Source organism: Paramormyrops kingsleyae, chromosome 9, assembly GCF_048594095.1.
Source record: "Paramormyrops kingsleyae isolate MSU_618 chromosome 9, PKINGS_0.4, whole genome shotgun sequence".
NCBI lineage: Eukaryota > Metazoa > Chordata > Actinopteri > Osteoglossiformes > Mormyridae > Paramormyrops > Paramormyrops kingsleyae.
Window position 1 is genome coordinate 27102354 of NC_132805.1, and position 25266 is coordinate 27127619.

General features: G+C 45.8%; 1 protein-coding gene across 2 annotated transcripts in view; it reads right to left on the reverse strand.

Annotated features, from left to right (window-relative positions):
- ascc3 (activating signal cointegrator 1 complex subunit 3) overlaps nucleotides 1-25266 on the reverse strand; it is a 176543-nt gene that overhangs the window by 49460 nt on the left and 101817 nt on the right. For both annotated transcript variants that reach the window (XM_023806250.2, XM_023806251.2), the window contains one exon: nucleotides 11369-11503. In XM_023806250.2, coding sequence (XP_023662018.2) covers nucleotides 11369-11503 — 135 coding nt within the window. The remainder of the gene's footprint in view (nucleotides 1-11368; nucleotides 11504-25266) is intronic.

The window sequence follows — 25266 nt, forward strand, 5'->3', positions numbered from 1 at the left end:
TTAAAAGCCAAAACATGAAAAATAAGGAAAAAATTAAACTAGGCCCACAAATCACGCTCACGGCCTCTCAGTCTAAGCAAACATGAGCTCGCAGGTGCTGGAAGTGACAGGTAAAGCAGTATCTTCAGTTTCACAGATTGTGACTGTTGTGGGCCTTTACACCCAGCAGCAATGTACCTCCACTGAGACAACTAACACCCCCACCGCCTTACTTCACCCCCCCGAGGTCTACCACACCACTCTATTCCTGTATTTCCCCCTTTTTATCAAAGCTGTAAACTTACTGCCTGTTTGCACGAGAAGCAGAGGAACTGTGTGTATGCAGCTCTGCTCTGCCTATCTGCACATTCACCCAGACTGACGAGAAAAAAAGCAAACAAACTGACCTCCATTCACCAACAGTTTAGAGAAGTATAGATTTAATCATTTTAATCAACATTTTGACGTGATGGTTGTCGACACTTCTAACATTCACTACATGCTACAACCATGAATAAGATACAAATTTAAGGTCACCTAAAATATATATATATATAATCGCATAGTGACGCAATAAAAACTAGTTAAATGAGGCAAAATACCCGCAATCTGTATGTGCAATAACAGCATCCATGTACCTTAAGAAACACCAATTCGGCCAGGGCCAATGGTGAGCCTGCCGGCAGGGAGATGGACACACGCCATATCATCACACTGCTTGTTTTCAGACTGAGGGAGGGGTCCAGAGGATACCCAGGGGAATTTGGAAATACAGGTGGGTATGGTGGTGGTGGTTAGTGGTTGCAGATTCCACTACCACCCTGCTGTCCCAATAGCATAAGCACACTTAATTAAACTACATTTAAATATTCTTTCACTCCATTGCCTTGGATTTCAACTCATCGTTTATTATCCATGCCGTACATCTGGCATTTACCAGAAGGTTATGCTAGCATTTCTTGCAAAACACATATGTGACAAAACCCCACAACAGAACAATGGTTTAAATAAACCCACATGAGCAAAGACTGAGAGAGTGGTGGGCAGACAATGACAGAGGCAGCTGCAGCCTTGGCGAACAGAAATCCAGTGTCCCCAAATGACACTGTGCATCACTGCCACAAAAACTGCCATCACATGATTCACCACTGAGATTTATATTCACAAATGTTTGCATTTCTGTGAAGATCCAAAAGTTCCAATACCCAGGATCTCATGTTCAACAGTTTCCAACAAAATGAAATATGAATGTGCCTTGCCGAGTGAACAAGAAATGTGCAGAGAGATTAAAGCCTGTCTGTGAAGTGCACTCGAACACACTTTGGGAATGATGTCTGCTGTTAGATCCCATTAAGTATAGCATTGTAGAAAACACAGACACACTCGCTGTATGCTTTCAGTGTTGGTGCTTTGGTGCTGGAACACAGGGGCATGTTCTTACCTGCACACATGCAGGCAAAAACACATGGCAGAGTTAGTGTGCTACAGACATAGAAACAGGCACAAATGCTCAGATCTAGGGCTCCATGCTTCAGGATTTTCAGCTGAATTCCAGAGGTATTTCTGGCTTTTTAACGAGCCCGGCCCTCCCATACCCTAACGACGCTCCTTCTGACAGTGCATGCTACTGTGGCGGGCAGCCCTTTGCACTGAGATTTGGCTGATCAGCTAATTAAGGCCACCATCGCCAGAGTAAATTCATCCATCCATGATACTGAACAACTGCAATATTTTCAACAGACACTATGAAACAAAATGCGTGTGTGTTTGTGTCTTAAGGAGAAATGTTTGTCTGAAGGCTGTTATGAGAAATCTGGCATATGAACACGTACAGAGAATCGAGGAAAATGCATAAACGAGGCAGGAAAATGCACGAAGGACCACTGTACAAAAGAACTCCTGAGACAGTGTTAGCAAAAAACATTTGGTAAGAAAATGAATGTCACAGGATGTGTACATGAAGGGTGGGTCATCAAGTACCGTTAGCATTAGTCACACAGAAATTACAGACAAATTCACTATTATTCATTACTACTCTTATATACTACTATAAATTATGACCACTTTTACTACAAATTACTACTACTGTTACCCATGTCAATATGAATTGTATTTACTAGTGCCAAACACCAGCACAAAAAACTAATACATGTATGGGCATACAAGTGTGTGTACGTGCACACACACACCCACACACACACACACACACACACACACACACAGACACACACACACACACACACACACACACACACACACACTGTGGGGACTCTCCATTAATTTCTAGGGGAAAACTCTAATCACACATCTGGTCCCCACAAAGTAATATAAACCACGCTCGCACGCTCGCACTTACACTTTTTTTTTTTTCTTTTTTTTTTTTTAAATTTAAGTCTGCACTTCTGAAGTGCTGTCTGGAACCAAAGGTTTTAACTTGCTGGGCTAAGATGAAGGTTTGCTTTGTGCTGTTACTCTGTGTTATGGAAACCCAATATAAGGTGGCAGCACATCAGTGCTCTGATCAGGCTAGATTAGGCAGACTCACGGTTAGGTGATCTATGCGGCCTGCATGGACTGCTAATGCAGCATGTGGCAGGCCGCGTCCGCGCCACCTTAAACGCACTTGACATCAGGCCGTGATGGTTCTGCCTCGTGATGCGGCTCTATGTGCGTGTTGGGGTTTCTCCAGAGGGCCCCTCTGGTCACACTGCCTACGAGTATTTGAAGAAATTGTACTTAAGCACAAATGTATGTTTTAGTAACTACTGCATGTGTCAGTGCATTTACAGAAAATCCGTGTGTGTATACAGCGGCATGCTATGTGTGAGGCACTGACACGGATGCTCTCCTGAAGCGTCACGTGCATGTGAATCACTGACGCAGAGGCAGGTTTACTCTCTGAAACCAACTGTCTTAATTCATATTACAGCCGTTCACTTCCTCACTCTAATCGCTGTTCACTATCCCATAATCCACCTCAGCACAGTGAGAAATGTAAGAATGGAACGGGAATCTCATTATCTCCACAGCGCTGGGTACCATTTCCTTAATTCCACTGTTTACGAGCCAGATACATCACCTGTGCGGCTTCTATTTAATCACCAGTCACACCTTCACACACGACAGTGAAAACCTCAACCGCAATGTTTACACACAAGAACTCAAGCCGACCATAACAGGAGAAGAACAAGAGAAACATGACATGTATAAAGCAGGAGAGTCTAACAAGCCAGAGTCTCTCAAACCTAAAGCCAAACAAAGATTTCCCAAGGGATCATGAACACACAACAGATCGCTTTCTAATTTTCCAAATTGAAAGTTATTACTGCTTTAAAACCCCGACTGTTGAATTCTTACTTGTATATTCTACAGAACATTTATTTTCAAATAAAGTGAGAGACACACTGAAGAGGATTCACACCCACATAAAGACGCAGAAACACTCCCCCGCGCAGCTTTTTTTTACTCCCAGATGAACAGTCCCTCCCACTCCTGTCTCTCTCCTTCCATTCCTCCATTGCTGACATAAAAGCTCATGGCCTCACCGCACCTCACTACGTAGCTGACAATCTGCCACATTTGTGGCCGGCCCCCATCCCCCCATGCCCCCGTGACAGCACACTGAACCCTACACTCCATGGACAGGACTGGCAGAGGCCGAACGGGGAAGGCGTGGAATTAAAACGATTTTGTGCATGAGAAGCACTTTGTTCATGCCTCCTCTGATTCAGATAGGTTAGCTGTATCCGAACGCTAACACCAAAATCACAAACAAAGCCTCGTTATGTGATACATGACAGAATAAGTGCTACACCCTGCAGGAAATGAATGAGCCATCATTTCATATTCAGTTCCCTTCGCTAATCAATACTAAGCAACAAAACAGAGCCAAACTCTCATTACTTACGCAGAACGTCACGTGAAAAGGTTTCTGCCGGCAAACAGCCACGCATCCACACTCATTACAGAGACACGGACAACAGACACAGCTGCCGTCCATCTGTCTTCCTTACCTGCTCACTGAGAAAAGGGTCGGCACGACATTTAAAAGGCATTCCACACTTTTCAAATGGTTCATTTTCATTATGTGCTAAAATATTAGGCGTGATTTAGTTTTAAATTTATCGCTTAGAATATATCCTTATAATCATTCTCTAAATTGATCTTCCCCAGAAGATTTAAAACACATTGATCTAGACAGCTATGAATCAGTCTTTTTGGCCTGTTCTACATCATCACTACATACAACATTAATTAACGTAAGTGTTGGTAAACACTTGCATGGTTTACAATTTCACACTTATTTATATATCTGGAACAAGTCAAATACCATGTGTTCTTACATGAGAGCAGAACTCCTTGTAGTCTATATTCATAGTCACTGGACTACAGTATTTTAAAGCATATGGACCGTTGTTTCCAACATAAACAGTTTTCTCAGAAACATGGTAACTTACAATATTTAAGAAAAATTCAAAAATATTAAAAAAAAATTCACACAAAACAGGACATCAAATAAATGAAATCATTTTAAATCCTGATGCGTCTTGTAGGCAAATAATCAGTTGGGACAAACAGGAGGACATAAATTATCCTCACTTATATGAGCTAAGACAGCAATAGGATGCTGTTTGGATCAGTCCACAGGCCCCGTGAATAAGTCACCTCTTGTGGCTAACGGCCTGACAGACGGCGTTAGTGAGTGTACAGAGCTCACAGGCATGTCCCGAAATAACATGAAACACACTCAAAGACACTCGCAATAAATCAGCTTCTCCCTGGCAGAGCCTCCCAACGGAGTCCAGGAGACTTATATCCCGCTTTGAGGCTCCCCAAGTAGGTGCTTACCGTCAACGACCGTCTGCATGTGTGTGTGTGTGTGTGTGTGTATGAGAGAGAGAGAGAGAGAGAGAGAGAGAGAGACCATTTGTACAAAGGTACTTACAGGTAAGGATGCAAGACAAGTAATCAAGTAATATAAATTAATTAAACTGACCAAGAGTATCAATGCAGTCATATGACCCATAAGAGCAGTTCAGTGTGACTACTGAGTGTTGGATGCATGCATGATGGGAAATTTCTGGATCACATGAAACACATTCTCCTGTGACTGCGTTCAGAGGCCTAGATGATCCACTCTTGGACATTTCCGGCAACAATGAAACAGAAAAACCTCTGCAGATCTGCAGATCATAAGTCTATCATCCAGGGTGGTTTGGGAAAGGCGTGGGAGACCTCCAGGCCTCAGGATGCGAACCCCGCATGGGGGCATGGTTTGTCAAATTTGTGTTGACATTTTAAATACTGTTTTTGTTCAAATTAAGGATCTCTGTTTATTACGGTGACACGATGATTTAAGAATCAAAGGAGAACTGCAATCAGGAACAACAAGTGGTGCAAGTGGTGACATCAATCCTTCAATCAATCATAGAAAGAAAAAAAAAAAAAACTCTCAATAGAAGCCATGTGCAGTGTAAAACCGATACCACTAGGTGGCTCTTTGTGTCCATAATATTTTATATTTTGCTCAGCCACACTTAAGTCTTGGGCTTATTTACTGTCATTGCTTTGTAACACAAATATGCCTTATAAAAAACAAACTAAATAAATGGGAACAGCAGCCCATGAGAAGCTTCATCGCTGTAGAAGGTGGTCTTTCAGAAGCCAGGGCAGAGAGACTGATTTGCACTTAAATGACATATGAAGAGAGATCTTAAGGTCATATAATCACAACCACAGAGCAGCATGTGAGTGTACTGTACATCTCCATACATGGAGCACACCATACTCACAGATGCAAACGAGTTAGGAGCTGTTCTAACAGAAGCGAGAGCTTGTTGTAAGCTGCATGGAGTGAACTTGCAGCACATACATTCCAGGAGGGAGTTTCTCAAAGCCTTCTTTAACACTTCGTAAGTTCTATGTTAAAAGAACGACATCGCGTTAAGAAGGCTTCAGGAAACTCACCCCAGATCATTTCCAGGTCTGAAGGCTGGTTGCCAGGTATCTTCACTAAAAACACTGAGCAGTGGCACCTGAAAGATAAGAGTGTTCTCACGGAAAGAGACGGCACAATGAATAGTGTAGTCTTTACAAAATGTCATTCAGAGGTTTGTTCTGTCACCATGGGATGACAGAAAAATATGGAAAAATTCAGCATGTGCGACTGAAGCCTGAGGGAGACAGAAAGGTCAGAGTCGCCTGTACGCCGCCCAACGGTCAGAGCCACCCCAGATGCTGCCCGACAGTTGGGGCTGCCTGGATGCTGCTTGACGGTCTGAGCCCCCCGTACCCTGCCTGACGGTCAGAGCCCCCCGTACCCTGCCAGACGGTCAGAGCCCCCCGTACCCTGCCTGACGGTCAGAGCCCCCCGTACCCTGCCTGACGGTCAGAGCCCCCCGTACCCTGCCAGACGGTCAGAGCCCCCCGTACCCTGCCAGACGGTCTGAGCCCCCCGTACCCTGCCTGACGGTCAGAGCCCCCCGTACCCTGCCAGACGGTCTGAGCCCCCCGTACCCTGCCTGACGGTCAGAGCCCCCCGTACCCTGCCAGACGGTCAGAGCCCCCCGTACCCTGCCTGACGGTCAGAGCCCCCCGTACCCTGCCAGACGGTCAGAGCCCCCCGTACCCTGCCAGACGGTCAGAGCCCCCCGTACCCTGCCAGACGGTCAGAGCCCCCCGTACCCTGCCAGACGGTCAGAGCTGCCCCAGATGCTGCCCGACAGGTGGAGCTGCCCATGTGCTGCCAGATGGCCAAAGCCGCCCGTTCACTGCCTGATAGTCTGCTGTCTTTAGATATTAAGCTTGGCCCACCGGCTCATGTTTGCTGTGGGCAAGAAGCCTCTCCCATTAAGAATGAAGCAGTAATGGTAATGAAGCAGTGGAAGCAGCTAGCAGCCTGCACTACATAGCCCAATGAGCTTCATTCAGACACTGTGTTTCTGGTGCCACTGCTCGCACCTCGGCTCCCGTGGATTCTGCAGAATGTTTGCTGTTTTAGCACATTGTCTGAAATAGGGGGAGTATCAGTTTTGGTGTATGCAGATTCAGCAACAGTTCCTATTAAATAATGCTGCCTCCTTCCCATGTGTCTCACAGCAAGTTAATGACCTGCAGGTTTACAGCATGTGCCCAACGTGAGCAAATTCCACTTTCTCTCAAGAGTCCGCCTGCCTGCCCGTACCTGCGCCTGCCTGCCCACCCACCCATCCGTCTGTCCACCTGCCCGCCCGATAAACCAGGAAACGGACTGCGAAGAGCATCGCTCATCCAACACCCCCAACTTGCCACTAATACAGCTTTAAATATCACTGTTTCATGAATGACAGTACTAGAAAGTGTGTGTGTGTGTGTGTGTGTCAAGGTGTTAAGGCTGTGTGAGTGTTTAGCTCTGACTGTGATGAGCTAGTCGGAGCCAGTGACTTTACAAAGAAAGAGGGAGGCAAGCAAAGGTCAAAGCTCGCCTACTATGGCAGGAAGCTCCGGGGACATCTGTGACTGCGAGGGAAGGCAAAATAACGAGGACAAGGGATCACACCTTTAGTAACGCAAAGCTGGCTACTTGTGTTGCTTGTGTAGAAGAAAAACCCACGTAGCAGCCTTGTTTGTTTCAGAGGCAAAGAGTGAGGGGTAATTAGAGATCAGAGAGTTTGTTCTGTGGAGTTTCACTCCCAGAATGTGCTGAGACTCACACCCTCCCTGACTGTCAGATCCGCACCCACCTGATCCACCAGAGCTCCCAGTGAAGGGAGGGATAAGGAGAGACTGCCTTCTCTTCATGGCAGTCTGCTAGAGGATGAAACTACGGAACTAGGACAAATACCAAGGGCTACGCACCAGTGCTGAACGCTGGGCACTGCTTTGGTCTACCATCAGTTTAGCATGCAAACCATTCAATAACTGAATCCTACCTAATTTTTATCCAGATCATCCAGAGCAACAATAACAAAAAAGTGATCTTTAAATACATATAAATCTCATAAGTAAGGAAAAAAAAAAAACGATTACAGAAGGCAATGAGTGAGGCATTATTCTTGGCGAAGCACCGGGGAAGGGAGCAGAAAGGTTACTAAATTTATCACACTCAAGCTGTTGCAGGGGGAATTTAAATATGGAGTTAGCATCCAAAATAGACAAGGGGTTAATAGAGACCCCCAAGATCAATCATGTCCTTCCTCACTGTACACCAATGCTGTAAAGAACTCATTCATTAAATGCACCTAACTCCACACTCTATCCTACTGCAATATCTATGATTTATATGGGACAAAAATACTATCTGGGGCATTTTTTTGTATCATTTAATTGCAGAAAAATAAAACAAATATTAATAAACCCTCCCCCCCCCCCCCCCAAAGAATGGAGCACACCAGACCTTTGGCCTGATACTGAAGCAGACGGGTGCTTCAGGCTTTAAGCATGACTGCAGCACATCTAACAAGATGAGAATCAGGGTGGCAATTTGCCCAAGAGCAAAGCACCTTTCAGGGGGGTGTTAGTGTGAAACGGGGGCCTCTGGTGCATGGCTGGAAAGATGAAGGGGGGGTCATGTGAGGATGAGGAGCAACACGGGAGATGATAAAATCATAAAAAGAGATTTATTTGCCATCTGCACAAGTACTTTGGAATTTTTCTCTTTGTCTATCGCATCTTGCTCTCCATAGCTTGGGGGTCACAGCACAGGGTCAGCCAGCATCTAGTGCCCCTGGAGCTGGCGGTTTAGGGCCTTGTGGCCATTCTGCCGAGGCCGGGGCTCGAACCAGCGACCTTCTGATCACAGGCAAAGAGACATAGTCCGCTGAGCCACTCGCCGCCCCCATGAAGGGAGGAGCTACAGCTGGCCACACCTCCATGAATGAACACTACCAACAGACCATGCCGCTTTTAAAATAGCATTAGATGGCTTTCGAAAAATCTGTTTTTCTGGTCTTTTAATGGATCCTTTCTACAGAAAGCGGACCTCCAAAGAAAGCACGAAGCCCTGTTACAACAGGACATACGTCTGTATGGCAGCATCAGTCGCTACAGAATCCACCGTGACCAAAGAGCTTAAGATCATTCCCTCACAACTGAAAGTTTTCCCCTCCTCTCAACGGCAAGAGGATTGGATTTTAAATGAGAAGCGTTTCAAATGATATTTCCATTGGATTTAATTAAATATGTGGTGTAGATCTGGCTGCATTACAGATATCAATGTAGCTTAAGTAATGCTCAAGTCCCGGCTGGTGCTCGTCTTTGATCTTCCTGTTGACTAGATAGCGGGCAGACAAGTAATAATTACCAGTGGAGTAGCTCTCAATCACAGCTGGGGATGAGAGGATGCAGGGCTGCTCTTCACTTACACATACATTAGGGAGAAGATGCACATGTTTGCGCTCTCTCTCTCTCTCACACACACACACACACACACACAGGCCCCATATCGGAATGCTCACCGCACCATTGATTAACCACTGGCTTTAGATACTTTGCTGATTTTAGACTCGCTATTCCTCCCCCCTTACTCTGCTAGAGTGACTAGTCGTTAATCCGCAACTTCAGCCAGACTGCAGCCCGGAACACCCGCTCGCACATGCGACCGCCGCACCGACAGCGAGCCCGAAGGCCCCCCGATAACAGGCCGCTCGGAGCGCACCAAGCCGCGACCAGGCTGATGAGAGCGTTCGATTTGGAGCGACAATACTGGGGACTGTAATAAATCACAGCGGGTAGAGAAACTCCACGCAGAAGGTGCCTCTTAGGCCCCTTATTGATCCCTGTCTCAGAGCATCACGATTTGGCTAAATAAAATCAATCAAGCCGCCATATTGATCACTGTCTGTGGCGGCTGGGCCCGCCAGGCTAGACAGTAACTAATGAGCTGCGATAGGGTGGGGTCGGCCTGGACGAGAGAGCTGTCCTGTAAGCCTGTCCCTCACGCATCATCACCCACAGTGCACTGGAGGTCACCACTGTCAGCCTCCACTGGCAGAGTTCACTGTGTGTACAGCTTTATTCTACTCTCAGTGTTACAGTGGCTGTGCAAAGTGGGCTGCCTGACGCCACCTGTCTTCCCCTGAGAAAAAATGTAAAATCTTATTAGGGCAAAACCCTAATAAACTAAACCAGTAGAACATGAGATGAGGTCAAGGAAATTGGGATTTTTCATCAAAGGGTAATAATCCAGTTTGAATAATCACTCATTTAGTGAAATAGAACATTACAGGAAGTTACTTGGTCATTCCAAAACTAATCATCAGTTAATTTTGGGTTAAACCGGTGAGTGGTTGATGATATACGGTAATCTCAGCCACTGCCAATTTCAAAGGCTCATTTCTGTAATCACTCCTGAACGGCGGCAGGTGTCCTTCAGCAAGCTAGATTTCAGAGGGGCCTACATCCCCGTGTTGTTGAGAAATGACAGGCAAGGCATTCTTAGCCAAACTGCTGTCCTTAGTTATTATCCAATTAACTCACACTGACATTGAAAGCAAACATGAGGTTTCGTAAAACAATGCATCATCTATTTTTTTATACCCCTGGCATCAAAACAACATCCACTTTTAGGACACCTTGTCAGGAACCAATCAGCACAGCGGTGATTAAAAACGTAACGGCTATGAACAAATGGGATCCCGGTCCGTCTCCACGGTGCGCGACGCAGCATCCACTTTCCTTAGGGTCAGGCTTATCAACAGAACAGAGACACTTGGCAACAAATGCAGAGGAAGACTGCCAGGAAAAACACTCATTTATAAATGCCTTACCGTGACTGATAATATTTTACCTGCCTCCCAAGGACTCGGCACTTATCCAATGCATGAAGTCTTTTATGTCCTTTTATGGCTGTGGGTGGGGCCATGGCTGCCAGTTATTAGAGGCTATCCCCCTTCCCCTGTCTGTATTTACCCAACTCTCCCTGGAGGATAGACTTTTAAAAAATGGGGGTGACCTCAATCTCTCTCTCTCTTCTTCGAATCTCATGAATTAATACTGACGGAGCGCAGTGCTGCATCTAGCTGTGGGGCTCAGAAGAGCGAAACAAACAGCCTGCCTTTCCAGATCACGTCACGACTACAGGCTGGTCCAGCAGCACGGTCACAACGAGGCAAAGGGCCGGCCGGATTACTCGCCGACTGCTCTTCTGTTACAACACAACAAACCTCAACACACACGACAACGGGACTAGCCCTCATGTCCACCCGGATCCAACACCCACATCTACCACTTTACCTGCTATGTCAAAGTCCTTGTAGCCAACAGGACCCCATTTACCAGCTGTCAAGAACTCAAGGATATATTGTGCATTTTACCTGCTACTAAAGGCTCCATCTCACACACCTTCTCTGTGCAATAATACGCACCTTATGGAACGTCTTCCTTTTGGGTCTCTCCCCAAAGTCTAACCTACCTGCTTCTCACACTGGCCATAGTCGGGGCCTTGTTCTGCTAGGAAGAATGTCGACTCTCCATGGTTCTTTGCCATCTCGATGAGGCTCTGGGCGGTCCTTACGGTGGCGTTGCGGGCATGAACAAACACCATTACCTGAAAAACAGTGGCACAGACATGAAGGCACTACTACCATTTTGAGGGTGTCCTCTAACAGAATAACACACATGCGCCGCCCATGAGCCGCGAAGACAACGGCTGTGTCATCCTTATCTCTGAGACGGGTGCGCAAACTGCAGGTTACTTCACAGTAATCAATGCTGGCAGTTATTAAATCGACCCCGTTCCTGCTACCCAAAGCCTGGTGGTACAGTGCTGGTGTCCCAATGCTGCCATGCAGAAGGTCATCCCTGCATTTACAGTGCATCAGCTAAAGCGTTCACAAGAAGAGCAGGGCTTATTTTTCTATCAGACTGAGGGCGACCTTGCAAAACAGTCAATATCTAGACACAAAACAATCGATGGAAAAAATACAATATAGTTATGAGTTGGAAGCAAAGGGCCTTTCTCTGTTTCTCTCTGCTGTGTTTTCAAAACACTGCAGAGTAACTGTGCAGAGAGATCAGAAAGACTGCGGGAGGGGGAGGAAGTGACAGAGGCAGCCCTGTGGGACCGGCGAGACCCACGAGGGGTTTACCTTCGCCCTTCAGCTCCTGTGCCATTCGCCCCGAGTGCTGCCGTACAGCTAATGCGACACCATTGATTCTGCTTATGCTGGCGGCGAAGAGGCGACGCCGGTGCATTTCTGCTGGAGAGAGCTGCAGCGCTGCGCCTGCGGCAGCTACGCCGCCCACACGGGGCCTCACGTGTCACACGGGGCCACACAGCTTCGTGCCCCGTGTGTCAGTGAGCTGCAACGCTTCACAAGGCGGGATGCATGGGGAGGCATCGATTGCCGAGCATCTGACGCACGAGATGGACAGAACAAGCAGGACTCAGGGGTGTCAACATGAGGGAGGTAATGAAAATGAAAGTAAATGAAGATTTATTTACTATTTTTACAAGTATGTGTACAGGCACAAAGAGACAGACAGACAGACAGATAAACAGAGATAGGACAGAGAGACAGAGATGGATAGATAGATGGACGGATGGACTTTATTTGTTCCCATGGGGAAATTAGTTTGCATCCTAATTGCAAGGCATTTCATCAGAGCAGCACCAATTCACCTATAACACGTACTCACACTTAGAACCAAATGCATCACAACACTGGAATGCATTAGCCTTCGCATATCCTATCAGGCTGTCCTTTTAAAGACATGCACACATATAGAGGTGAGAGTGAAGCATGAGGTCCAAGCGTCCAGTGGCCCCAGGAACATTTTTCAGGGGGTTGAGGATCTTACTCATGGCTGACGGCCTCTGGTGACGATGACAGGCTGAAGCGGTAAGACGTGGATGCCTGCCTGTATACGCCACCCACCCCAAAAGGTACTTCTTGTACCCTCTGGAAGATAAGCCCTGATTCTCTATATGCATGATCCCAAATTTAATGATTCCAAAAAAATGTTAAACCCCACCAGCTTTTTCAAGCCCAAGAGTTTCATTTTCTCAGCGCCATGGCTTAAAAAATGAGCATCTTGGCTTCCGAGCGGAAGCTGCGCGTCTGCAGACGCCGTTCGCATTGATGCAGCAATTCTAAAGTTAGCACATCGACTCCCTGAAGGCTACCAATCAGGCGACAAGCGGACGCCCCCCCGAGCACGTGTCAATCAGCGCTCGAAAAAGGGGGCGGGTCAGAACGGAGCTGCGATATTAGCGCAGGTGTCTTACAGACTTAGCAACGCCGGGGGAAATTCATGAGATCCTGTCTGCTCTACTGAGTAATTAGAAATACAATGTAGACTGGCTCGGGTCCTGCACAGCTGGTATCCACTCAGAACATATGGTCTGCTCACGGGGCTCGATCCTACAACCTCGGGGTCACTTGAGGGTCAGCCTGAGTGCTATTTCCAGGCCCTGCACTCCTCCCCTGCTTCACCTGCAGCTGTTACCTGGCCCCCGCCCAGGTAACGGAGTCCAGGTGCTCGTCACAATGATTCAAGATCTACGGTTAAGTATGTTGCATAGAGGTCTGTGCAGTCTATACAGTATTTATGAGGCCTGATTTTATGAGACTCATCACTTTAGATAACGTGTCTTGCTATACATGCTGACCCTGTGACAGGCAGCTATCCCAGTGAAGGCCAGGGAGAAACTTTGAGGAGGGAAACTCCAGCTGTCCAAAACCCTGCCGCCTGTTAAGGGTTGAAATAAAGTTCCTATCAGCGATTTGGCTGTGAAGGTCGTAAAGGTAACCTGGCTTCGGCACGCTTTGATGATGTCACGCACACCAGAGAGTTACTGCAGTCCATAAACAAGTCCAAAGCAACACGACGAAAGCTACAGCTAAAGCTACTCAAAATAGAACAGGACAACAAAAAACAAAAAAGGGAACAATAGAACGAGTTATTCTGACACAAAACGAACACAATAAAAGCATGGGCGAGGCTTTGAAATAGAACTGATGTCAAGAAATAATCCAGCAAATGTTCCAGGATGCAATTCAGTGAATAATACAGAAGTACGCCTGACAACAGAGCATTAACACAGCATAAATGTGCGCATTTGAAGCAGACTAGAGATGACTGGGGAAAATGATAAAAAACTAAAAAATCTCCCTCTTCACTCCTTTATACAATGAGAAATGTAAAGGGCAGGAGGCTGGAATCCTACCGCGTCTGGGTGTGTGGAGTTCCCTCTGCCAGGTGGGATTTCCCAGGAATTCCACTTCACTCCCATAAGTCAAACAGCAGTTTGGTTAACTGGTGTCCAACTGGTTGGCGTCCAGTATTACTGAGCTTGTGTGTTTGGCTTAACCCCCCCCCCCCCAACACACACAGGCAGACACACACGCCTACTTATCTAAATGTGGACTTAACTCCTACCCAGCCCTAACTTTAGCCGTAAGTAATGGACCAAGATACAAGACTTTTGGCATTTTTACTTTTTCATTACATCCACAGATTTTTATACATTTGGTCCCCAAATGTGATCTATGCAAGGCCACAGAGACACACACACACACACACACACACGCACACACACACACACAGTAAACAAATCCAACCAACACACTGGAATGAGAAAAAACTGTTGAGACATGATTGTCAATCACAAAGGATCTGGTAGCTCTCAATTAGGGAATGGAAGGTTTAACACTCAATTTCATACCCAATTAATATTCAATCTAAGTAAGGATTACAATTACCCTTGTATCAGCGGAGGCAGGAAAAGCTGCCTTTGATGAAAGGTCAGCCTGCCAAATGGGACTGTACTGTGTTATTTTTCATTAGACAAATGTAGAAGGCAATGAGTAAGACAGCAGCAAAAAGGGTCACAAGCTGATTGACCTTAAAACAGGTTAATGTACATGGTTGGCTCACCTCTGTGGGGTAATTTATGCAAATGAGAGTGCAGAACTGATCAAGAGTCTGAAGAAGCAGTTATACTCTCTCAAGCTGTCTAATTAGATCTGGTCTTTACGCTGCACACACTTGTCCATTTCAGCAACACTGCAGTGCCTGCCTTTACAACATGCGCACACACACACACACACACACACACACACACACACACGATTACCAAATATTCAGATATCATACACATATATGAAATATATCTAAATTTATATGTGTGTGTGTGTTTATAAAATTCAGATTTATATATGAATGTGATTGTGTGTATGTATATACACACATCCATATCTCTGTGCTTACCATTACCTCAATACTAGATGGAGAAATTTGGTGTATTGGTCAACAAATCATTGCTGAAATATTAAATTATAATCTTCCTCGTACCCCTTCAAGTAAGGTGGAAACAGCCCTAGAGAGCCATAGGGTATGATTTTAACTTTATTAATGTAATTGACTGAACATTAAGTCATCCCACTCGCTAATAAATCAGGCGCTAATTAAAATATGGCCTGAAACCAGCAGAACCATGACTGCAAACCTCAGACACAGACCACCAAACCCTTTCATAGCACTTTCCAGTTCAACACGAGCCTAAGAAAATTTCCTCTAGATGTGTATTAAACGCACAGATACCTTGGATGCAATTTCTGTTTGGGTTTCTCTAAAGGTTTTCTTGACATTAGTTGACTCCTGATTATTTTGAAACAAAAACATTTAATGTTGGTTGTGTAATTGGAAAAAAAAAAACATTTCTGTGATTTGTTCTTGAGAAGTTCACCATGCACACAGAGCACATGATTAAATGAGGGCAGTGAGTCTCCGCTGGGAATTCTGGGTGATTTGCTGGTTAACAGTACAGAGAAACTGTGGCTCATGTCACTGCAATGACCCAATTTGTGTTTTGGATTTCAACTCACCGTTTTTCTCTCTCTCCCCCTCTCCCTCTCTCTCTCTCTCTCTCTCTCTCCACAAAACAGGATTAAACTGGGATTAATAAGGTGGGGCCTTCACAGGATGTGGCGCTACCCAAAATCAGCAGTGGGTGAAGAAGCATCCTCCACCCAGACCAGCAGGCCGCAGAAGAGACAGAAGGATGCTCTCGCTCTCGCTCTCGGTGTCAACATCTGCTGTTTTTTTTATTCGGACCCATCTGGCACCGCTTAATTTACACCTTGACTTGTATGAGAGTAACTACGACGCCGGCATATAAGTACATCCACCACAGTAATCACGATGGGCCCACAGACATGGGATACCCACACCCAAATCAGCTGATAAGTCACCAACTCTAGTGACATTTAATCCTTTCTTAAAAATGAAAAGCTAGTAGGATTACATTCAGGGAAGGTCGCCGTGCCGCCAGACAAACGGGAACGCAAAGGGCTTCTGACAAGCGCTGAAGTGTCCCATCACACATTTCTCCACAGACAGAAATGGAGGAGATGGATTTCGCAGATAAGAAGTGGTGCGGGTTTACCTTGCACTTAATCATAGCGATGGAGCAAAGGAACATTTTCAAGAGCAACAGTAACGACAGACAAAATACATCAGATACTAAAAAAAACTTTTATTAGAAAAAAATATATTATGACTAAACATTGGGGTAAGTTAAAATATCCATCCATCTTCTATAACTGCTTGTCCTATTCAGGGGCATGGGGGGGGGGGGGGGGGGGTCCAGAGCCTATGGGTGCAAGGCAGGGAACAACCTAGAATGGGGCACCAACCCCGTGCAGGGCACACACACACACCTTTCACTCACACACACACACCATTCACTCACACTCACACACCATTCACTCACACGTACGCCTACAGGCAATTTGAAAACAGCAATTCATTACAGCATGTTTTTGGACTGTGGAGGTGAGGGGGGGGGGGGTGGAGGAAACCCCATGATGACATGGGGAAAAGATGCAAACTCCGCACACATGGAGCCATGGTGGGGACTCGAACCCTGGTGCCAAAGGTACGGGGCAACAATGCTAACATCTGAGCCACAGTGCCTTGGAAGTCAAAATATATTACTGATACTAAGATCAGAATATTTTATTAAAAATTGAGAAAGTTAAAACATCCACTTGCACAAACAGATGAAGTGTAATATTACAATTATACAAAAATATTCAAGATATATTTAAATCAAAATAGAGTAAACAAATAGCTGGGGTTAAATCAGCACGCAATGGCCAAGAGTTATTTCAGATACCGAAGGAAATCTGTTGGAGAGCTGGTCAATCGTACTGACAGAAACATTATTACACCTGCATTGAACTGGTGTGCATTATCACCTTCAGCTAATAGCATGCTGACACAGTTTGCATAGTATCTACAGCCTCTGCAGTTCCATCTTGTGCCACAGGGGACAGCATTCAACTTCAATGCATTTCATGAAGTAAAACCCACCCTGACAGTCTGCTGTTTTTACAAAGCTGCACTCTGTGTTCCCTCTTCATCTGTACTTCCCAGAGTTTATAGGCCTGCAATCTCACTGTTTCTTACATAAGCCATACCTTTCTTACTGTGAACCACCTTTTTATAAATTCATATGATTGCAGTAGTATTAAATTTAGTAAAAATAAACAAATATTTTAGCACTGGATTCACATTTTATTAACATTGTTGAAGAGATCATTTTAAAACAGCAAACAGGTAAGCATCCCCACAGACACTAATAATTTTATTGTTCCTGACATCTGTTATAAGTGCATTTGGATATCAAGTATGTGTTTACGCAGGGGGTGGTGTGTGGCTCTGTGGGTTAGGATGCCCTGTCATTGGTCGGAATGCCCTGTCATTGGTCAGAATGCCCTGTCATTGGTCAGAATGCCCTGTCATTGGTCAGAATGCCCTGTCATTGGTCGGAATGCCCTGTCATTGGTCGGAATGCCCTGTCATTGGTCGGAATGCCCTGTCATTGGTCGGAATGCCCTGTCATTGGTCGGAATGCCCTGTCATTGGTCGGAATGCCCTGTCATTGGTCGGAATGCCCTGTCATTGGTCAGAATGCCCTGTCATTGGTCTTCAGTTCAAATCCCAGGGTCGACAGAGTGATGTCACCTCTAGGCCCTAAGCGAGGCCCTTAGCCTTCAATTGCCCCAGTTGTCCTCCAATTGCTGCTTTGGAGAAAAGTGTCGGCTAAACAAATTAAAAGTGAATCTGCTCAGACAGACAGACAGACAGACAGGCAGACAGACAGACAGACAGACAGACAGACAGGCAGGCAGACAGACAGACAGACAGACAGACAGACAGACAGACAGACAGACAGACAGAACTATCCTATGAGGTACACTGTAATGCCACAGTGGCCGAAAACATTACCCACAATGCAGTGGAATAAATTGTCACAATATCATTAAAGCATGTAATTTGCATGGATTAAGGTAGGTTATTTTATAAAACAACAGGAAAGGGGCACGGCACAAGCAGGGAAAGCGGGAAAGCGGGAAAGCCCAGGGGTACTGCAAAGCGCACCCTAAAATCCATCACGGGGGAAGGTAATGAGGAGAATGTGATACAACGGCATCACATGCACGGTGCCGGCCGGAAAATATGAAGCAGTGCTGCAGCATAATTTGTGCTGTTCAGCGGGACTCCATTTGTGTATAAACCATGTAGCTCAAACTGGTGCATTAAGGGTGGGGGGGGGGGGGGTTCTAGCTGCTCCCTCCCCAGCATACACTTCATCTCAGTAGGTGTTTATTAAAGTAGCGCAAGAAGGACATTTACGTCTGAGGCCTATTTCCTTTTCCTGGTCTCATTTCCAGACTACTCTCTATTGGGAATATAAAATCGCTTTTTTTTTCTTTTCTTTTTTTTTTTTTGGGGGGGGGGGGGGTGTTATAAATTAGCGTCACACGGCACGGCAAAGAGGCAGTTTGTGATGTTGAAGACGCGGGAGGCATTGGGCCCAACAGGAGCCATCTCCCGTTGCAGCTAAACACCGCGACGCAAATGGGTTTCGAGTCATGCTGGCAGCACCCTCCTCGCAAGATAAAACGCTGCATGAAAAATCGCATGGGAAATGGCTCATAAGAACACTGCACTTAGCATTATCCATCCGTCACTGCTAATCCGGCATGGGGTCACAATGAGCCCGCAGCCTATTCCAGAAAGCACAGGGTAGAAGGCAGATCGTGCCCTGGACACCGGGCCAATCACACACACAATGGGCATTTCGCAGACTCCAATTTGCCTGGCTGCATCTTTCCTCCTGCCATTAGTGATTTTAAATATGCATCATTTTCAAAAACTAAACAACCCAAACCCCTTTAAACAACAAACTCCTGAACTTTTACCAAAATAAAATGAAATGTAGGTAGTATGCCATAGCTCTCTTTAACTGAATAATAACAACAAGAATAGATCTGCTGCTGGTCGTCTGGCCAGATCAGTGCATATTTCAAATCTAAAAATAACGATAAAGAAAGCAGTTGTAATAAATGATCATCGATGGAACCTTCACTCAGCAGCAGTTTCGCTGCCTGCGGTTTTCTCAAACTCAAAAGCTGAAAGTTTGCTGGCACTTATTTAAAGAAAACTCTGACACTTCAATCAAGTCTCCATCTCGCCTCCTGCTTCCTGTGTGCAGAAAACCTCGCTGTTCAGCACAAAACAGACACTAGTGAAATTCGCAGAGATGGTGATTCATGCTGGACTACAATAACAGAAGACGTACGTTACCGACGAAACACAGTGGGGGTTTTTTTGTATAGAAAGCACTGCCAAAACGTTGGCGATAATTACAAATATTGGACATCTACACAATTCTCAAGTTTGAGAGGCCGACTTTAAACTTAAGAGAAAAACCGAAGAGACCAAAAGAAATCTAATTTCCACAGAGTATCACCATTAACCTCCTTTAGTCACATGACCCTCCAGTCATGTGATATGACAAGACTGGCCTTCATCCAATTACGGGTTAAGACAGATATTGAAGATCTGTACTTTCGTTTCTGACAAGCCCACTGACATATTATATCAGTTACAAAGAAAGTAAATCAAACTGTCTGACAAAACTCTTGAGTGACATTCATAGCCAAGAGTCTGTATGTTCATGTAGGGAACAATAGATATACCTGGAGTGGCAAGACTGGGAAAATGACTTCCCAGATCAAAGCTCAAGTGCCAAACTGAAATTGGACCTCTGTGTAAGCCACTGATTGTCCATAATGAACACCATGTTCAAACACAGGGATGTGTACATTGTAGTAGAGCACCTTAGGCCAAACGATGAAAGGTGTGTCATCTAACTTGAGGTTGTGTGTTTTGAAGAACAGGGTGAAAAAGAGTGGAACAGTTCATCCACTTTGTGCTTCTTGAATCCTAGCTGAGTTGGATTTTGTGCAAGGCTAGGAGGGCAGATCGGCCAGGAACATCCTAACGAGCAGTCAGGATTTTCGGGGACCATCTGGCTGAAATGTCCATGCAACATGAATGCATACTTGTATAACTTTTCTTGCATCCCCAGTGAGGTTAGGAACTGAGAGTCTAAATGGATCATACTCAAGGCCTCAACAGCAACCATCAGGTAGCCAGTGCCCATTATGGCAATAAGCCCAGGACCTGTAGATGAGGGAAGGTGTCAAGCAACCAGTGGTCAAAAATAGGATTCAAGAACAATGTGGATCACTGGACCAACTCATGGAAATACTTTAACAGTCTACTAGTACTTTGCAGACGTGAAGAAGGTTTAGAACCGTGTGTCCCTGCACATACTGTGGAAGGTGTGATGCAGAAATATGGGCTCCCAAGGCAACTACTGGGTGGTATTTGGTGCCTGCAAATATGCAGTAAGAGTTGTGTCTGCATACTTTGAACAAAATCAAAGCCATTTCCAGTGGGTGTAGGCCTCCATCAACAGTGTGTCTTGTCTTCTCCAAATCAAAGGTTCTAGAACTTGACTGGAGAAAAAGTGGATTGCTGCTTTCAGGTGAGGGGAGGAGAGTCTGGTCATAGTGAAAGAGTGTAAGTGCCTCAGGGTTGGGTTCATGAGTGAGGTTAAGAGGAAAGGCAAGACTGACAGGTGCATTGGAAGATCTGTAGGCACTAAGGAGCTCCGGGCTGGTGAAGCTATAAGACAAGGCTCACGATTTCCCAGTCCGTCTATGTCCATAATCTCAGCTGTGGTTATGAGCTGTGGGTAAGGACTGAAAAACAAGGTTGTTACTACAAGCAGCTGAAATATGTTTTCTCTGCAGGGTTGCTGGACGCACTCATTGTGACAGGAAGAGGAGTTTGGAGATCTGGAGGTACTTCAAAAAAGCTTCACTGCCCCTTCTGAGAGGAGCCAGCTCAGGTGGTTCGGACATCTCATATGAACACCACTTGGACAGCTCCCAAGGAAGCTGGGCAGAATTGCTGGGGAAGGGTTGCAAGGGTACACTGGAGGAATGAGGAATCCCAGTTGGTTATTCCAGAGATCCCATATAACAATCTAGAGAAGTGGCCATGGAAACAGAAGTCTGATCTGACCAGTGTGACATACTGCCACTGTGACACTCAAGAATCATGTGAAAATGAGAGAAGATGTAAGTATATATCTGCATTTACCTAATTAGCTGAAGGTTGCATCCAAAGCATTACAAAAGCGAGGAAGTCTTGGGATCAGAGAGGAGAGTTACCCATAATACAGCACGCTGGCGGATTACTCTACTGGCCACAGAATTCGAACCAACAACCTTCTGGACACAAACACAGATCTGAGCTACACACCAGCAAAAAATATAAATGTGTTTTTTTCCCAAGCAGCAGGGCCTTCAGTCTATTGACACAGAATAAAATAAAACACAACAGCAAGCATGTCCCTGCACAATGGGCACATTATCTTTTCGAAGCAGCTCTGCATGGCCACTGTTTGAAGGAGAGTGCGAGTGTATTAAGCAGAGAAGGGGGCAGATGGATCGCCTAAGCAGGTGACCGCAGTGCATGCGACACAGGCAGATGCTTTCAAAAGGAGCTCATTCTCAAGAGCGTCCCCTCTCTGACTACAAAAGTGGAGTCCATTTTCTGTACTTGTTTTCATTTATGGGGGGATGTTGCTACCCATGCTGAACACAGTCACCGTTTACAGGTCAACAGGTCACTCCTCGGGAGGAACTAGGCTTCACACAGAGAAGGCGAGCTCGCCAAAGACCGCCGCTTCTGTACCAAAAGTTATTGATTCTATACCAAAGGCCACAACTGCTGTACCAAAGGCCGCCACTTTTATACCAAAGGCAGTAACTTCTGTGCCAAAGGCCTCCACTTATACCAAAGACCGCTGCTTCTATACCAAAGGCCGCAGCTTCTGTGCAAAAAGCAACCGCTTCTGTACCAAAGGCCGCTGCAATGGCAATAGGGTAGTCAAGGCCCTGTTGTTAGAATGCGATCAAAAATAATAGTGGTGTGTGTCTGTGGGACATGAAGAATTACTAGTAACCTATTTATAGTTACTTTTCCCGGAAGTAATATCTTCCTTTGAAATTAAAAGCCTGCCCATTAATACGAATATGCTTAAGACAACAGATGAGATTATATCAACAAAACTTAGTGGATAGATTGTGATTGGTCAAAGGTTGATGTGGTGACACTGCAAAAACGACATATTAAATTGTAATGTATATTTATACCCTACAATCTGTATGCGTATGTACCACGGCATAATTCTCAGCCAGGACTCTGTAATTACACCTTGTGTTCTCTTCACCCTAGGGGGGAACATGAGAGAGCGGTAAAGACCTATCAAGATCTGCCAAGCAAACGCTATTTATGAAATCACTTTTATCTGCGGACGCCAGCGTGGAGGCGTCGACAGCGTCGACCGGTGGGTCCTGAGCTTATTAAAGTTCCGTCTGCCTTCTGCTAGCCATCCTGAGACCCAGCGGGGGTGGGGGGGGGGGAGCGAGAGCAAGGATCATAAAGGAATTCCATCCATCACACTCGCAGATGAAATTAATATCTGTCACAGCCACTTCTGACAATTCAATATCACGCCTTGGAACAGTCCCCGCTGCAAACTATAATGAGAGAGTGAAAGAGAGAGTGCGTGTGTGTGTGTGTGCAACAGTGGTGTGAGAGTGTGTGAGCGAGAGTGAGGGAGAGCATAAAGGCTTCTGAGAGCAGGCCTGCATGTGTGCGGTATGTGATCCATCACGTATAAAAACACGTGTGTATGCGAGTGTGTGACGGCTGCTGCTGGTGGAAAATGTGTGACACTACAGGTCAGTGCATATGCTTTGAATTGCGTGCATGTGAGGAAAGGCAACCATCCAGGCCTTTTACCATGTGCTCCATCTGCGTGGCCCTCGGGTCACACAATAGGGCTGCTTGATTGTGGCAAAAATCATAATCACGATTATTCTCATCAGTATTTAGATCATTTAGATTTAACACGATTACATATTGACTGGAAATATCACGTATTTATTGAACATTTGAAGAAGAAAAAAAACTTGTCTTTTTAACAGTGGATTTACTTAATCCTAAACATAATTTAAGTGAGAAACAAATAAAACACAAGAGAAAATTGTTTAATTGCCCAGCCCTGTCAGGGCCCAGAGCTTTTACTCCGGCCCAATAGTCATCATCCAAATTAAGAGACCTTCTGAATGACAGAAACATGCCAGGTTCTTGGGACAGCATGACTGGATTTCTGCACATTCAAAATGGCTTAGAAGTGTGGTGTAATGGTAACCATTGTCACAAACTCTAACATGTGACAATGTTCCCCCATAAATACTACCATTACTATGGGCAATAACTCAGATGCTCTAAGACAGCCTTTCCCAATCCTGTCCGCAGGGACCCCCACAGTCCACGTTTTTGCTCTGTCTCAACTCCCGGTAGGACTGTCTGGCAGGCAGCTGGGAGGGAGCAAAAACATGGACCGTCTGGTGGTCTCTGAGGACCGGATTGGGAAATACTTATCTAGGAGAACAATAAGCAAATAATTAAGATACATATTCATCCAACAAAACTGTCCATATTAAACTAGATAAAGAGGCGTTTTCATGCGTGTAGTCTGAAGCCTCCTCAGATAAACTGGGGAGGCTGAAGAGTTGCCAATCCCACAACAGTGCCAGCTCACAACACTTTTATTAAAATCCTTCAGATGATTCTCTAGGGATTCAGGAGACAAACTTCCTGTCAGAAGCTTCTAACAAGAATGAGATTAATGCCCTGCAAGATGAATTCGTCACTTTGTCACAGGATTGATCCTTAGTAAATGGCAAGAGCTATCGGTGAGCTGTGTAACTAATGAGCACCTAGGTCGCATGAACTTTGACCTCAGTCTCGAGGGCCATCAGCGCTCTCATAGTATGGTATCATGAACATTTGTTATAAAACCATAAGTTCGTCCCATCTGGAGGACAACACATCCTTCACATTTTCGTTTAATATTATGTGAAGTCAGTGATGGCCAAGATTAAAGCATCACGGCTGGTTCAGGCTTTTGAACTGGTGACCTTTGCTGGATCACCGAATCTGACTCCCGCGAGCGACGCCGTCATCCGTCAACATTAAACGGCTCTGTCGCTGCATTTCAATCAACGGCACCGCTCGAGCGGGAGACGGGTGGGACTGGCACGGGGAGCGGCCGAGGGGGGAGGGGGGAAGCAAACGTCTCAGGGCTCAGCTCGAATGGGGAGGCGGTCTATGTGCCCCGCAGGGCCTGGGTGAGCAGGACGAGCAAGCGGGCTCGATGAAGCGCCTCTCCGTCAGGCAGCAAACTGGAATTCCTGCCAATAGAGCAATTTAAACATACTTTCATCAAACTGAGAGACTTGATTCATGGGAATAAACGAGAGCGAAAGCAACAATGGGAGGCCAGCGCCTCTCTGACATCCTGCTGTTAAACTATACACATTACCAGTAAAGACAATGAAGGAGCACACAATCAATTCCAGAAAGAATATCAAAGCGACCAACGGCGCGCAGATAAGAGGGCTGGATGGGTAATTATGGCTTGTATAGGCAGAACAGAAACTGGGCAGAGGGTGGTCCAGACCAGAGAGGGGACCGCTGACCCAATATGAAGTTGCTGGCTCGGGGAAGAGAGGAAGCTCATTAGTCTGACCAGATGGGTCAAAATGCAGGGGCTGATTCACCAAGTTTTAATTTCCCCAGTAGCCGCGTGAGAAAGTGTGTGCATGCTTGTACGGAAAAGACCTCCACCTGCCACACCAGTCCACAACCAACGCCATCCGGCCGTACGCAAAATCAGCAGTGACCACAAGAGGGAGCTCTCCCGGCAGTCAGGCACGCCGCAGAAACTCAGAGCAAATCCCTGATGAGCTAAGAGCTGGTGTAGGACATCTAACATTAGTAATGCAATATAATGTAAACAGCAGAACCACACACTGTTCAGAACAAACAGCCGGGAGTGCGGCTGCACTGGAGAGCCTGTTGCCAAGC